The 16,587-nt window shown below is 44.2% G+C and overlaps 1 protein-coding gene across 3 annotated transcripts in view; it reads left to right on the top strand.

Annotated features, from left to right (window-relative positions):
• Positions 1–14,657, top strand: part of LOC108443827 — a 32,593-nt gene extending 17,936 nt beyond the window's left edge. For all 3 annotated transcript variants that reach the window (XM_017724692.2, XM_017724693.2, XM_017724691.2), the window contains 6 exons: positions 257–537; positions 2,171–2,333; positions 3,085–3,297; positions 6,169–6,209; positions 8,787–8,984; positions 12,173–14,657. In XM_017724692.2, coding sequence (XP_017580181.1) covers positions 334–537; positions 2,171–2,333; positions 3,085–3,297; positions 6,169–6,209; positions 8,787–8,984; positions 12,173–12,526 — 1,173 coding nt within the window. In that variant the 5' untranslated portion in view covers positions 257–333 and the 3' untranslated portion in view covers positions 12,527–14,657. The remainder of the gene's footprint in view (positions 1–256; positions 538–2,170; positions 2,334–3,084; positions 3,298–6,168; positions 6,210–8,786; positions 8,985–12,172) is intronic.
• Positions 14,658–16,587: the final 1,930 nt, after the last annotated feature.

Below are 16,587 nucleotides of genomic sequence, written 5' to 3' on the forward strand. Positions count from 1 at the left end.
TCGGTGTCGAGTGGTTCGGTGATGAGCTGTTCAGTGCCGAGCGGTTCGGTGCCGAGCGGTTTGGGCTCCGAGGGTTTAATTATGGTATTTTGTCCCAAGATGTTAAATTCAGCACATAAACACTGTTCAGATGTACAGAAGTGTGTTCTCTGTAGATGAAGTGCTTCTTATTTACACTCACACGTCATGGATCAGGTGTGCCCAGACTCTTATAATGTGTTCTTTCTTTCCCTCCGTCTGTCTCACACGTGCACAGGTTCATCCACTGACATTGATGGGCCTTTTTTGTGTGATCCACTTGGATGTTATTTGCTTGCTGTTATCTGAGCGGAGATGCCAGGATCAACCAACAAAATATGCACGTCGTGCCAGGCCACCATCGGTGTGGCAAGTAAAATCTGCAAGGCCTGCGGAGGAAAACAACCGTATAAAATACTTAAACAGAAAAGGCTCGAAAGGGCTAAACAGCGGATCGTACAGTCTCCCCATGGACTGAAGGCGAATGCAGTCAAGTTAAAGGACGCTGCTTATGTGCATGTGAGTAAAATATCATCCATTTCAACCTGTTTAATGGGTAAAAACCCACCCGTCTGTCTGTAACTGTGATTCATCCTCACAAACTCTGGGCTAAAACATTACGACCACTCACAGATGAAGTGAACAGTCTTGGTTATCTAGTAATATCAGCATGTGTCAAGTTCTGGGTTGTATTAGATGTTCACACTGTTGGATGCAGGAGACATGTGTAGGGTTAGGGTTAGACCTGAAAGGCTTTGGCAAGAGCCGAATTGTTATGTCCATCTTCAAAACAGCAAGGCTTGCGGGACACGCCTGGTCAGCAGTGGCGAGTACCTCCTGATAGCGGTTTGAGGAGGGAGCCGACCGTACGGCTTATTGATGCATGTCTGCGATGATCACGTCTGATTTAAACTAATCACAGACATTTTTAATGATGGTGATTTTTAATGACCTATCACTGTTGCTGCTTGTCCCTCTCCTCTCTCTAAAAATGCCTTTTAAGAACTTCCAAACTCAGAGGGACAGAATTTATTGCTCCGGCTCCCCATCACGGCGCCCCGCACCCCAGCTCGGCTTACTGGATCAAACGTGAGTTCATCCTGCATCCTCATGGGCTTTGGTTTTTGCTCGGGGTTTGGGCCCTGCCTTCCTGACGGCTCTCGCAGCCGTCATCGGGGGCCCGGGGGACGGGCGTGTGGCACAGATGAGTACAGGAGGAATCACAACACACGGTGCATCAGGACCTGCTGTGTGTGGTCAGGATACCCATGCTGAAGCAAGCAAGCAAGCAAAATGTATTTATATAGCGCTTTTTACAGCAGGTGTTGTCACAAAGCAGCTTTACAGAACAATCAGTATTACAGAGAGAAGAGAAAAGAAGAAAGAAACTCCGGGTCCGAGCCCCCATGAGCGTCGCCAGCGGCGACGGTGGCAAGGAAAAACTCCCTAAAGAGGAAGAAACCTTGAGAGGAACCAAGACTCAGAAGGGGAACCCGTCCTCCTCTGGTCAACACCGGATAGCAAACATTATTAGTATGAAGTTTTATAGTAAAGTGGGAAAGAGAAGATCTGAGGGTGAGGACTGCACACTGAACACTGTCCACTGTTAAAAACACCTACAGCTGACACACAAGCACTGGAACCGTTGGAGCGATAGAAGGTCACCCGGTCCGTTAAGGAGTCCTGTTTTCTTTTGCATCACGTGGATCGCCGGGTATGTGTTCACTGTTATCCTGGGGAAGTGGCCTCTTTCAGCAGGATAATGTGAATGCCACACTGCACACATTGTGAACAGGAACGTGAGAAAAAATTGAAAGGGTTGCTCTGGCCTCCAAATTCCCCAGATCTCAATCTGACCATCCGTCCGTGCTGGAACAACATGTCCAGTCTGCAGTGGCTCCAGTTTAACTTACAGGATCTGCTGCTACGTCTTGGTGCCAGATACCACAGAGCACCTTCAGAGGTCTTGTAGAGCCCATACCTCGGCAAGTTGGAGCCTTTTTGGCTCTACACAGAGAACCGAAGCTTATAAGTCAGCACCATAATGTTTTGTTTTCAGGTATAATGTTATTGTGAAACAGAAACTCCAGGTCCTTAAGGTCTCCCGTAGTCTTTCCCTCAAAGCTAATTTTACATGTCATTGTGATTTCAGCTTCACAATCTGCATGCTGCTGGATACGTCCCTCTTCTTCTACTGGGGAAGAAGAAAGGATCGAAGGTGACGGCAGAACTCTTGACCTTGTCTGAGAATCCCAGCCCACAGGAGCGAATTACATACAAAGCCATAGAGTCTGTTTTTGAGAGTTTTCTGAATGGTAGGTTCACCTGATGTATACCTTACAAAATCAGTAGTAGTTGCTTGTATAGTGCTGGATAATCCAGCACCCACCATGTTCCTTCAGTGAAAAATAGAAAATCTCCATTTGTTTGTGTTTGATTGTGCAGTATTGGGAAAAAATATCAGTCGATTAAGCAGGCGTATTGTTTTTTTCTCAATTTTATTGTCTTAAAAGGTTCACTTATGACAGGTGTGTGGCTTTTAATGTACCAGAAACACTTTCATTAATTTCCCAAACAATTACCGGCGTCTCTTGATCGCATACACTCTTAAATATGGTTCTTCACAGGTTCTTTGGTGAGGAAAATGGTTCAAAATAGAACCATGAGCACTCAAAGAACCCTTTGCTTGATTAAAGTGTTCTTTGCATCGTGACATGGTTCTTTAGATTGATGGAGAATGTGCTATAGATGGTTCTTTATGGAACCTTTCTGAGAATGATTCTATATAGCACCAAAAAGGGTTCTTCTATTGTTTCAAGCTTGACATCGTAAGAGTAGCAGAACTATGTAGAGCCATTCAATGATACAGGATAGACTTTAATCGTGGAAAGGGTGCTTTGCATGTTCATGGTTCTATATAGGACCATTTTCTTGACTAATGACCCTTGAAGAACCATCATATTTACATAGTGTGTTATTGGTGCTATACGCTTCAGTGGATACACGGTTCCATCATATCTACTCATGATTTCCGTTCTTTCTTTATTTATTTGGGTTTTTTTACAGTTTACTTTGATGGGACCACTTGTGTTACTACCACTCAACCTGCACCAAGCCCACCTGTCTACACCCAACCAGTCCCCCTCCAGTCTTCCACTACCTCATTCAACTGTACTGCGTTTTCAAATCCCTCCCCTACCTCCGTGGAATCAACCCACCCAGCCTCTACGTCTGACCTGCTGTCCTCTCCATCCACATCCAGCGCACCAAAGGAGAAGGGTGAGCAGTCTGGGCAGTTATCAGGGATGTACATGATTACATATGACAGTTCTTACTATTATTAACATTATTCATTATATTTTAAGTATTAAGATGCAAACGGGCTCATCCAGAGCGGTGTGGTGTGAAACACTCTGTTCTAGATAAACTTACAGTCAGAGCTGCTCACAGGGGTGGTGATGGGAACCAGACGTCCCTCTAAAAGCTCCTCACAAAGTTCCTACATGAACTGGTTCTGAATTCGCTGGTGGTTTTGGATGGTAAATAAAATGTCTGTATTTTGTTGTTGTCATGGCAACCCCTGGTTCCCATCACCACCACTGTAAAGACAGTGTTTGTCAGTGCCACGTTCACTTTTTCAGAACTTTTAATTACTAATTCTACACTCTGCAGCACAAATTAAAGAAAAACTTCATTTTGTACCCAAATGGTCCAATACTCACCCCAAATGATCAAATACTAACCCAAAAAAATCTAATATCAACACTAGTGAACAGCGACTGTAGTACTCTATCACCTCAGGAACACAGTACTGTTGGGGTAGAAGCAGATCCACTATTTTTATCTAGGAAGTAGTACGCAGTTATTTTTCCAGTATATTTATTATATAGGAACAGATTAGCAAGAAAAATCTAATAAATCACAGATACTGTAGATGCTGGTGTGCATCATCTCACCATGTGCTCTCATCCACATCACTCCTGACTTGGGGCAGTCGTGGGCTGGAGGTTAGGGAACCAGCCTTGTGACCAGAAGGTCGCCAGTTCAATCCCCAACACCGACAGTCCATGACTGAAGTGTCCTTGAGCAAGACACCTTACCCCCGGGTGCTGCGGATAGGGCTGCCCACTGCCCACTGCCCACTAGTGTGTGTGTTTTTTTAAATGGACAAGCAGTTTATTTCCATGTTTGGTATTAGAGATAAGTGTAAGAGTTTTGTAGGTTTGTAAAAATACAGTTTTGCTGAGCTTGAGTGAGAAGTAAATGACCGATCTGTGAGGAAGACTCTCCAGGCTGATTAGAATCCATAATCCCGTTTAATCCAAAAACACAAAAACCAGAGTAAAAAACAGTCCAAAGGTCAAAACCCAGATCGAAAACCAGCAAAAGCACCAAAGGGAGATCCAGAAGCAGCAAAAGAGCACAGAAAAGGGTGAAGGCAACCAAAACCATCAGCAGGGAGGAGCCGAGGCTCAGCATGCAGAGAGACTGGCAGGACTTTACACTGAGTCAGCGTCCTGCAGGTCCTCATATAGGCAGGTGAAACGAGCTGCAGGTGAGGGGTCAGGGTGCAACGAGGGAGAATGTCAGTATTCAGGTGAGGCTGACCTCTGGTGGCGAGGACGGGTATCACACCTGACACGATCATTAGAAATTGTGTTGCCTGTATTCAAGCAAGGAGGAAACTGTTCATGGTTTCGTCCAAACAGACTGTTGTTCTGCTAACTATGTGAAGAGTTTTGAAAAAAGAGAACTGAAAATGCTTGTTAGCATTTAAAAAGCTGTAACAACACCATAAAATCTGTTTTCTGTAAGTTCAGAACAGGTTGTGTGTGGCCCTTTGTGCTCTTTTGACAGATGAAGAGCTCTTAAAGGGCCTATATTCAACACGTGGAATGTTTGTTTGGGTTTATGTGCTAAAATAGTCTGAGGTTATCATTACATGCCCATTTCCAGCCTTTAGTTATCCCTCAGACTGTCGCTGTGCCCAATGAAATGATCCACAAGTGAAGTGTACAGAACAAACCGGCCTTTGTGGACACACCAGTCTAGCACCCGCACTCTCTGATTAGGCAGCCAGGCTGTTGTAACACGAGCAGAATGTGGCCTGGTGTTGTCATGTTGCAATTAGTATAAACGTCCACTAAGAGGCAGCATATCGCTGTTGTCAGGAGAAAATGGTAACTTTACAGGAGAAGGGAAAAACCTACTTTACTTTTAATAGAAGTCAATGGAACCAGATGTCTTTCCAAGTCATTTTGGACCGTTTCTTTTAGCCCATTCATCATGAAATTTACAAACAACGTAAAGGACAAAAGGTATTTTCAAATTATTGCAACAACTGAAAAACGACAAAAATGGACATTCGAGGTCTGGACATACTGCAAAATGTGTAGAAATTTCATTGTGCCGGTTCCCCCCTAATGCCCCCAATACAATGAAAAACGCTGGCTTTTTAACTTTACGCTGGGAACAAACTGGATGGCTCTTTTCGTATTTGGCCCAAGTGAACATGACGTCCATTATTTCTATAAACAGTCTAAAAGGTGGACGTGTCAGACCACAATATACGATTCTGCTGTGCCCACTTCATTTCAGATAAGCTCGAGAAGTCAGCAGTGTTTCTGGACATTGTTATTAAATGACTTCCCCTGTACATTGTACAGTCTTCAAATTCTTAAAATTCTAATGGACTGTTTCGTAATGAGCGTATATGTACAAAAAAACGATGAAATTGGTAAGAAAGTCTATGAATATCTTGTCTTTATACTGTTTTTTGTTTAAATACAGGTCAAAGTGGATTTACAAATCACTGTTTTATTTGCATTCCACGTACTGTCTTCGTACATTAAACACTTTTATTTAAAAAAAAGCAAGTGGAAATTGAGTTTTCCACGATCTGAGCTCTGTAAGTGTGAGGTCACTAATCTCAGTGCCAAATAAGGAGCGTTTTCAGGCAGAGAGTGATGTTGGTTGATTGGTCAGAAAAAACTGGATGGATTTTATTTCAATAGTGAGAAAATCGTTTTGCATAGAATTTTGTTTATATGTGGGGATTAAGGTATGCTATGAATTGATATACATAACCAAAGCACAAATCATGACTTTGCTCTAGTTTAAATCATTTCTCTTTTTTTTCCTCCCGTTAAGGCAAAGAAGCGATTCCTGAGGTCGCAGCTTTAAGAATTGAGGCAAGTACACAAAATATATTGATAATGAAACACATTCATTCATTCATTCATTCATTTCTTGTTGTGACTATTTTAATAACCTCTTTAGCCACAGTCTCTGTCTGAATCTAAAAGATTTACCACCAGCAATAACAAATCCAGCGCATACAGTCAGGTCCAGAAGTATTTGGACAGTGTCACAATTTTGGTAATTGTGCCTCTGTGAAAAACCAGAGTGGAGTTGAAATGAAGCAGTCAAGATGTGAAGTGTGACTTTCAGCTAGAATTCAAGAGATTGGACAAAAATCACTTTTAAAAACGAATCAGAATGACAGGCATTTTTACAGTCCCTCCATTTTCACAAGTTCAAAAGTAATTGGCCTTTGCCTGATGAGCAGTTTCATGGTCAGGTGTGGCCTGTTTGCTTGTTGTTCCACACTTAATGAGATAAAAGGTCTGGAATTGATTCACGGGGCTGAATATGCATTTGGTAGCCAGTTTGTGTTAAGCATGACACACGGCACAGCTGGTGATATGAATTTCAATGATTTTAGTTAATATCTTCAACAGAGTGAAACATACACATCGCAAATGCATTAATATGCAGTGATTAGTATGATAGTGGCTATTTTGTTCCCTGATGTAGTTTAATTTTTTACAGAATGCTGTACGTACAGTGTGCTGTTGAGTCTAATTTTAGAAAAACTTGATATTTGTGTATTTATTCCATATATTTATTCATTTTTGCTAGCGATGCTTCACTTTGGTTGTGTTATTAGCAGCAGATGAGTAGCCTGCTGAAGTAACTAGCCAACAGCTACACCTTTATTCTTATCTGTCTCTCACTAGTGTTCTCCAGTTGGCTTTTACTGAGCAGTGAGTAGCGTCTAGTCCAGAGGTCAGCAACTCAAATTTTAAGAAGAGCCAATCTGACCTCATTGGGTGCGCCAAAATTTTATGTCCATTTATTTAAGTAATATTTTACAATCTTGGCTGTGAATGTCTCAGTATGTCCGAATGTTCCAGTATAGGCTAAAAAATACGTAAAGCTTAGACTGGCTTTGCTCTGCTTTAAGCTTTAGCTGCTTTTCTCGCATCTCTAGCAGGAAACTTTTCTTCAAAAGTGGAACAGTCTCTCGATATTCAACTGAAGTCGCTTCTCATTTGCCAGCATTTTGAACTAATTTTCCCATTCCACCTTAAATGGTGTCTGAGGCGCCAGAATTTAACTGCCGTACTGTTTAAGGTGGAACGGGACAATTCTAACAAAATGCTGAATTCAGTGTCACAATTTTTTTTAGTGTTTGTCACTTTCTTGCTGAGGATTACACATGTCAGGAAACCAGCTGGAGTGATTATAAACACTAATAAGTCCATTCGTCTCCAAATTATCGATGTCCGTCTTAAATCTCTCTCTTTGCCGTTTCGTAGCTACTAGCTGGGCGAGACTGTCGTCTGTGTTGCTATGGTGACCAGCCGTCTGCGCTGATCTTCAGGGTTAAAGGGTGAATCAGCAGTTCTACATTAACTCCAGCGTTTAAGACCATTTACTGTTAAACTGTGTTGAAGGATCAGCAGAGCTTTATTTTACTGTAGAGGAGGATTATTTTATTATTACCTACTGATCTGATTCAGCTGTGGAGCCGCGACAGGGCTGGTAAAGAACCTCATGTTGCCCCGGAACTGCATGTTGCCGACCCTTGAGCTAGACTATAGACATTAGGTTATTTGGACGTTAAGCAAGTTGCATTTTATCGTAATCAGAGGTTTCCAAAACGTGCCCCTGCTGAGTGGAAAAAGTAGGAAAAAGAAACGATAAAACATCTAACATTGGGTTCTTCTCATTTTACAAAGCAGGATCCATTAGATACTACCATGTTGGCACGTCCTGTAGATAGTTCCAGGTCCCTGCTGGAATTAATACACCTGTTAGAACAATTGTGTCCCTGTCCAAACACGGATTGACAGAGATGGGTGACGTGGTTTGAGATCAGATGAGATGAAAACCATCTACAAACTAGTCTTGGAAGTCTTTGTTATTTCTGATTCTCAGCTGTGCTTGTTTGTGGTTTAGTAAGCCCCCCCAGTATCTTACATTCCCCTGTGCCCTCGCTTTGGAGATTACAAACTGCTTACTTGCTACAGGATGAATATAATAAAAAACAGAAACATACTAGTCCTTCATGAGAAGCCGAAAGGGAAACCAACTTCTATGACTGAACTTTGGAAGACGGCAAAAAATCCCTCCGTATTTCTTTGAAAAAACTAAAAGCGAATCTCCTGAAAGAATGGAAGTAAAAACTGAAAAAAATATTATGTTTAGTTGTTGGAAGTTCTGTGTAATTTTCTGTTAAATAATTAGTCTGGGTTATTTGTAAAACTAAATGGTTATACTATTATATTTGTTCAGTTTGTAGCTGGTAGCGTATGATTTAGTTGCACAGGTACATTAGATTCAGCCTGAGAATGTTTAACGGACTGTCCTGTTTGTTGCTTAATTGCTTTTGAGGCTGTATTTTAATGTTGAGTGTGATTGACTGAAGCAGATCGACTTTACCAGAACCTGTGAAAACAGTGTGTGTGTGTGTGTGTGTTTAGGCTCAAGGTCCTGACAGCAGCGTATCAGACGGTCTTGATGTCCTGATGGTCCCTGACATCACCGGTGTTTTGGATCCTCAGCCGATTGTCCAGTTTGATGACATTTCATTAGTCAGTCTCTTCTCTCCGTCAGTCCCTTTCGTCAGTCAGCCTTCCTGTCCTGGAGAGAGCAACAGAAGGAACGATCAGAGAGAGCAGGTCCTTCATTCTTTATTCACAAGTGCCTTGAGTTCTAAAGGGTTACTGAATGCCCCTCCAGTTAGAATTGAATCTTTCAAATACAGGCTGGCCTGAATAGTAAATTGTTAAATACACCACTCACTCACTCACTCACACTCACTCACTCACTCACACTCACTCACACTCACTCACTCACTCACACTCACTCACTCACTCACTCACTCACTCACACTCACTCACTCACTCACACTCACTCACTCACTCACTCACTCACACTCACTCACTCACTCACACTCACTCACACTCACTCACTCACTCACACTCACTCACTCACTCACTCACTCACACTCACTCACTCACTCACACTCACTCACACTCACTCACTCACTCACACTCACTCACTCACTCACTCACACTCACTCACTCACACTCACTCACTCACTCACTCACTCACTCACACTCACTCACTCACACTCACTCACTCTCACTCACACTCACTCACTCACACTCACTCACACTCACTCACTCACACTCACTCACACTCACTCACTCACTCACACTCACTCACACTCACTCACTCACTCACACTCACTCACTCACACTCACTCACACTCACTCACTCACTCACACTCACTCACTCACACACTCACTCACTCACTCACACTCACTCACTCACTCACTCACTCACACTCACTCACACACTCACTCACTCACACTCACTCACTCACACTCACTCACTCACTCACACACTCACTCACTCACTCACACTCACTCACTCACTCACACTCACTCACTCACTCACTCACACTCACTCACACTCACTCACTCACACTCACTCACTCACTCACACTCACTCACACTCACTCACTCACTCACACTCACTCACACACTCACTCACTCACTCACTCACTCACTCACACTCACTCACACACTCACTCACTCACACTCACTCACACTCACTCGCTCACTCACACACTCACACTCACTTGCTCACTCACTCACACTCACTCACTCACACACTCACACTCACTCACTCACACTCACTCACACTCACTCACTCACACTCACTCACACTCACTCACACTCACTCACACTCACTCACTCACACTCACTCACTCACTCACACTCACTCACTCAAACTCAATCTCACACATTCACTCACTCACTCACACACTCACTCACACTCACTCACACTCACTCACTCACACACTCACTCACTCACACTCACTCACTCACTCACACTCACTCACTCACACTCACTCACACTCACTCACTCACTCACTCACACTCACTCACACACTCACTCACTCACTCACTCACACTCACTCACTCACTCACTCACACTCACTCACACACTCACTCACTCACACTCACTCACACTCACTCACTCACTCACACACTCACTCACTCACTCACTCACACTCACTCACTCACTCACACTCACTCACTCACACTCACTCACACTCACTCACTCACACTCACTCACTCACTCACACTCACTCACACACTCACTCACTCACTCACTCACTCACTCACACTCACTCACACACTCACTCACTCACACTCACTCACACTCACTCGCTCACTCACACACTCACACTCACTTGCTCACTCACTCACACTCACTCACTCACACACTCACACTCACTCACTCACACTCACTCACACTCACTCACTCACACTCACTCACACTCACTCACACTCACTCACTCACACTCACTCACTCACTCACTCACACTCACTCACTCAAACTCAATCTCACACATTCACTCACTCACTCACACACTCACTCACACTCACTCACACTCACTCACTCACACACTCACTCACTCACACTCACTCACACTCACTCACACTCACTCACTCACACACTCACTCACTCACACTCACTCACTCACACTCACTCGCTCACTCACACACTCACACTCACTTGCTCACACACTCACACTCACTTGCTCACTCACTCACACTCACTCACTCACACACTCACACTCACTCACTCACTCACTCACGCACTCACACTCACTCACACACTCACACTCACTCACTCACACACTCACTCACACTCACTCACACTCACTCACACTCACTCACACTCACTCACTCTCACTCACTCACACTCACTCACTCACACACACTCACTAACTCACTCACCCACTCACACACTCACACTCACTCACTCACTCACTCACTCACACACTCACTCACACTCACTCACTCACACTCACTCACTCTCACTCACTCACTCTCACTCACTCACTCACACTCACTCACTCACACACACTCACTCACACTCACTCACTCACTCACACTCACTCACTCACACTCACTCACACTCACTCACTCACGCACTCACTCACACTCACTCACCCACTCACTCACCCACTCACTCACTCACACTCACTCACACACTCACCCACTCACTCACTCACACACTCACTCACACTCACTCACTCACACTCACTCACTCACTCACACACTCACTCACTCTCACTCACTCACTCTCACTCACTCACACTCACTCACTCACACACTCACACTCACTCACTCACACACTCACTCACTCACGCACTCACTCACTCACTCACACTCACTCACTCACACTCACTCACTCACACACTCACTCACACTCACTCACTCACTCACTCACACTCACTCACTCACACTCACTCACTCACTCACACTCACTCACACACTCACTCACACTCACTCACTCACACTCACTCACTCACACTCACACTCACTCACGCACATACTCACTCACTCACTCACTCACACTCACTCACTCACTCACTCACACTCACTCACACACTCACTCACACACTCACTCACACACTTCTACAGTTACAGACTGTAGTCCATCTGTTTCTCTGATACCCTGTTCTTCAGTGGTCAGGACCCCCATGGACCCTCACAGAGTACTATTTGGGTGGTGGGTCATTCTCAGCAGTGCGGTGACACTGAGGTGGTGGTGCTGTGTTAGTGTGTGTTGCGCTGGTACGAGGGGATCAGACACAGCAGCTATTTCCTGTCCCAGGACTTTTGGCCTGTCAGTGTATATAGACTCTTAGATGATTTGCGGATTAGAAAAATCTTTAAAATATTATAACTAGATTCTTTAAGGACAATGGATGTTTTTATTCGTAGGAGTGTATACAACATGTCTCCAGATCAGCACTCATCCTCTCCCTGTTGTTGTTCTGCAGGAGCTCGACAGTCTAGCGGCCTGGACACCCCCTGGTGAAGACCCAGCCGAGATGAACAGATCCATCCACCAGGTTCCCGTCTGCCCCCTTGATCTGGAGCCCACCTACCCCTTCTCAGAAGACGACGCTCATAAGCTGATATATCAGTGTAGGGATCTATGGAGTATGAAGGATGTGTCCATGGAGGTCCCCAGCCTCAACATGGAGGAAGACAGCAGCTTGCTCCAGCACTTCTACAGCACCTCTCTGGACCTGACTGAGACTGAGAGAGGCAGGACTCTGGACAGTCACACACACAGCGACAGCGTCTTTGAGGTTCCCAGTGCGCACACTCAGGGATTTGAGGACAGCTAAGTGCAGGGGTGCTGGTCTTACCAAGGGCAAAGCTGAGAAAGCCAGCAGGGCTCCTGACTAAGGTTTTTCAGAACCATCACAGAAGCGTCCCAAAACATTGTGTCTGCACTCCTGACTGTCCCAAATATTAGAACTGCTTTTATTTATATTGCTGTGAAATTCTTATACTACCGATCTATGGACTCCCCGAAACAGTGAACAATGAAAATTGGTCCAAAGGATAATTAAACACAAAAAATTATGCAGTGGTTTCGTAAATTATTGTAAATGAAAGTATATGATATATATAAGTCACTTATATATAATTGGCTTATCATCGTGCATAACAGTTGCTCAGCTAATACAGCCTGTGAATAGTAGGCTCCTACCGTATTAGGCCAGGCCTTAAAAGAGCAGTACAAGAATATAAAAGCCCTTTAAGCTAAAGCTGCCATGAAATGTGAACATACACCATCACTAGCTTTGTGCTAACATGGCATTACAAAAGCAAGCATTATTATATTCATAAACAAAGACTGCATAAAAAACAAAAATTGCTGCATTTAACGTTGCCATGTGATTACATTTACAGTACGTTCATGATGAAATGTGTGTTTTTTGGGGTTTTTTACAGACGCTCAGTGTTAATTTAATGGAAATGCTTTTTCTTGTGCCTGGGCGATGGCATAGTATTAGTCGGGAGCCTTGGACCTCATCAACTGTGTAAGGGAAGATTTCACACTTAAATACTGATGCACTTGTAAGACTCAAGCAATAATTTTATAATAAAAGATGTTTAAAAAAGCATGTTTATAGGATCGCACCATTTTTATGGGGACCTTCTGGGCCAAATCACCGCGGGAATTAGCGTCTACCATCATCTAACGCTCTGAATTCAGTTCATGAAAACCTTGCTAATTTGCAGATGAGCTGAGTCGGGTGTTTTTAATGAGGCGGTGTGCTGAATTCTGCAGTGTTGTGGCCCACAAGGACTGGAGCCTGACACACGTGTTCTAAGTAAAAGTTTGTGTTTCTTCTTACAGCTGATGCACAAGATAGTGAAGACCGACAGGTAGCCAGCTAAGACAGCTCATTACAGCCGTATTGTTAAGCTACTCAGGTAACAGTTTATTTTAATTATGCTTAAGCTAATAAACAGCACTCCGAGAAAAATAGTGCGCTACTGAGCGTGTGATGCCGTGAGCCTTAATTGCATCTCTCTTGGTGCTACTTCACAAGTTAAAGCATCTTCTACCTCAGCCAGCGCTGGGTAAGTAAAGTGATGCAATATTATTAATCACTTTATAACGTAATTGCATTATTTTGTGTGGCATCATACTGATTAAAAAAGCTTAAGTTCTGTCATACACATTATGGCCAAAAATATGTGGACACCTGACCATCACACCCATATGAGCTTGTTAGACGTCCCAATCCAAAACCACTGGCATTGATATGGAGTTGGTCCCCTGAGGTGTTGCTTCCATAGCACTTACAGTTGTCTAGCGCAGCTCTAGCAGGGCAGAAATTTTAGAAACAGCTGGCATGACAGTGCTGTGTATAAAGTCACTGAGTTCTTCAATGTGACACACTACTGCCAGTGTTTGTCTAAGTGCTTGATTTCATACATCTGTTATCAATAAGCATGGCTGAATTACATAATTAAGGGTGTCCACACTTTTTGCCATATAACGTATATTATTCAGTTAACATTTTATTAGTTGGGGACAGGACGTGTTAGCGAATTATTATAAAAATTTTAGGGGCTGGAAAAAATCAGAGTGTGTTGATTTTCATTGCCCTCGCCCCACTGTTCTCCCAGTGCCGCTGCTTTGTACTGTTGTTCCTTTCTGTATCAAAACTAGCTCTATGACGTTACCAGCCTGTGATCAGCATAGAAAGATGCTTTATGTTCAGTGTCAAATTTGGCTGGTCAAAGGTATGTTCCTTTTATTCTCTTTAATTTATGTGATATTTTCTTATTTTCAAACATCATAAGAGTCAACATTGTGCAAGAACTGATTCTGTTCCTGTTTTGCACATACGCTCGTCTTGCACTTTATTGCTGACATTAATGATGTTTGCACACGCAATGCTGGAACAATGTGAAATGTCACCAGTGTTCAAAATAAAGAATCGTCAGTCTTTGAAATACTTGTGTTTGGAAACATCTGAATCTGAAATGGCTTCCTATCGAACATGTAGGCATGAGTAGCTGGACAGTGTAGAACTGCGCCATCTGCTGGTGATGAGGAGGGACAGTGTAGAACTGCGCCATCTGCTGGAGATGAGGAGGGACAGTGTAGAACTGCGCCATCTGCTGGTGATGAGGAGGGACAGTGTAGAACTGCGCCATCTGCTGGTGATGAGGAGGGACAGTGTAGAACTGCGCCATCTGCTGGTGATGAGGAGGGACAGTGTAGAACTGCGCCATCTGCTGGTGATGAGGAGGGACAGTGTAGAACTGCGCCATCTGCTGGTGATGAGGAGGGACAGTGTAGAACTGCGCCATCTACTGGAGAAGAGGAGGGACAGTGTAGAACTGCGCCATCTGCTGGAGATGAGGAGGGACAGTGTAGAACTGCACCATCTGCTGGTGATGAGGAGGGACAGTGTAGAACTGCGCCATCTGCTGGAGATGAGGAGGGACAGTGTAGAACTGCACCATCTGCTGGTGATGAGGAGGGACAGTGTAGAACTGCGCCATCTGCTGGAGATGAGGAGGGACAGTATAGAACTGCACCATCTGCTGATGATGAGGAGGGACAGTGTAGAACTGCACCATCTGCTGGTGATGAGGAGGGACAGTGTAGAACTGCGCCATCTGCTGGAGATGAGGAGGGACAGTGTAGAACTGCACCATCTGCTGGAGATGAGGAGGGACAATGTAGAACTGCGCCATCTGCTGGAGATGAGGAGGGACAGTGTAGAACTGCGCCATCTGCTGGAGATGAGGAGGGACAGTGTAGAACTGCACCATCTGCTGGAGATGAGGAGGGACAGTGTAGAACTGCGCCATCTGCTGGCGATGAGGAGGGACAGTGTAGAACTGCACCATCTGCTGGAGATGAGGAGGGACAGTGTAGAACTGCACCATCTGCTGGTGGCTTTAAAAAACAGTTTAGGAGAGTTTACGCTTCCCTAAGAAGATTAGTTATGTGCTGTGCTTTCTCTTCGCTAAGCTAATACATGACTTGCAATCTTTGCATGAAGATGTGAAGGTGTTCAGGCTGACAGCACACTCAGATCGTCAGATGCAATTATTAAATTATGAATGTGGCAGCTGCATATCTTAGTACACAGGGACAGTCCATATAAAAACCTTGTCATATAAAAAGTTCTTGGATTTCTGCGACATTGACGTTAACTTCTCTGTCAGGTTTACTATTATGTTAACGCCATGCTAGTGACAGTGTTTTTACATGCTGTAAATGTGTCTGGCCTGCTTTTCAGCCACATCCTTGGGTTTGTTTTGGCCCGATATAAGGCAGTGTCCTCGGCCCAGATCTGGCCCACATACTGTAAAATGAATAGAATTAATGAATGTGGCCCGAACCTGGCCCACCTACGACAGTCGCACGAGAATTGGCCCAAAACAGAAGGCCAAACTGTACTCAGCTGAGAGTCATCTGGTCCTGTTTTGGCCCACATGCCTGGTACACGACCAACACTAGTCTGTCATTGTTATTCTCTGTCTGGAGAATAACTGGTCATTGGTATAGGGTAGGGTGCTTGAACCTCAGTCTACAAGGTAGAAAGCAAAGCTGTTACCCACTACACTATACCAACCAAACTACACCATCCACCTGCACTCCATGGATAGCTGGCAAAGAGTGGCACCAAGACAGGTACGTATGACAGCTCCTGTGAGCAATGCAGTAGCGCCAGAGGGCAATTTTAGTTTGAAAGTCACTAGTTTGACCACTAGATGGCACCAAAGGACGACTTAATTGTGTAATACACTGTTTTGACCAGAGAACTTGTAGAGAAGAGAATTTCCACTCTGCAGTGTCTTCCGGGCTTCTCAAACGCTAGAGGGCGCTCCCGGGTGAGTCCAAACTGAATGGGTTACTAAACACAGA

The sequence above is a fragment of the Pygocentrus nattereri genome, chromosome 22 (genome assembly GCF_015220715.1).
Source record: "Pygocentrus nattereri isolate fPygNat1 chromosome 22, fPygNat1.pri, whole genome shotgun sequence".
NCBI classification, from domain to species: domain Eukaryota; kingdom Metazoa; phylum Chordata; class Actinopteri; order Characiformes; family Serrasalmidae; genus Pygocentrus; species Pygocentrus nattereri.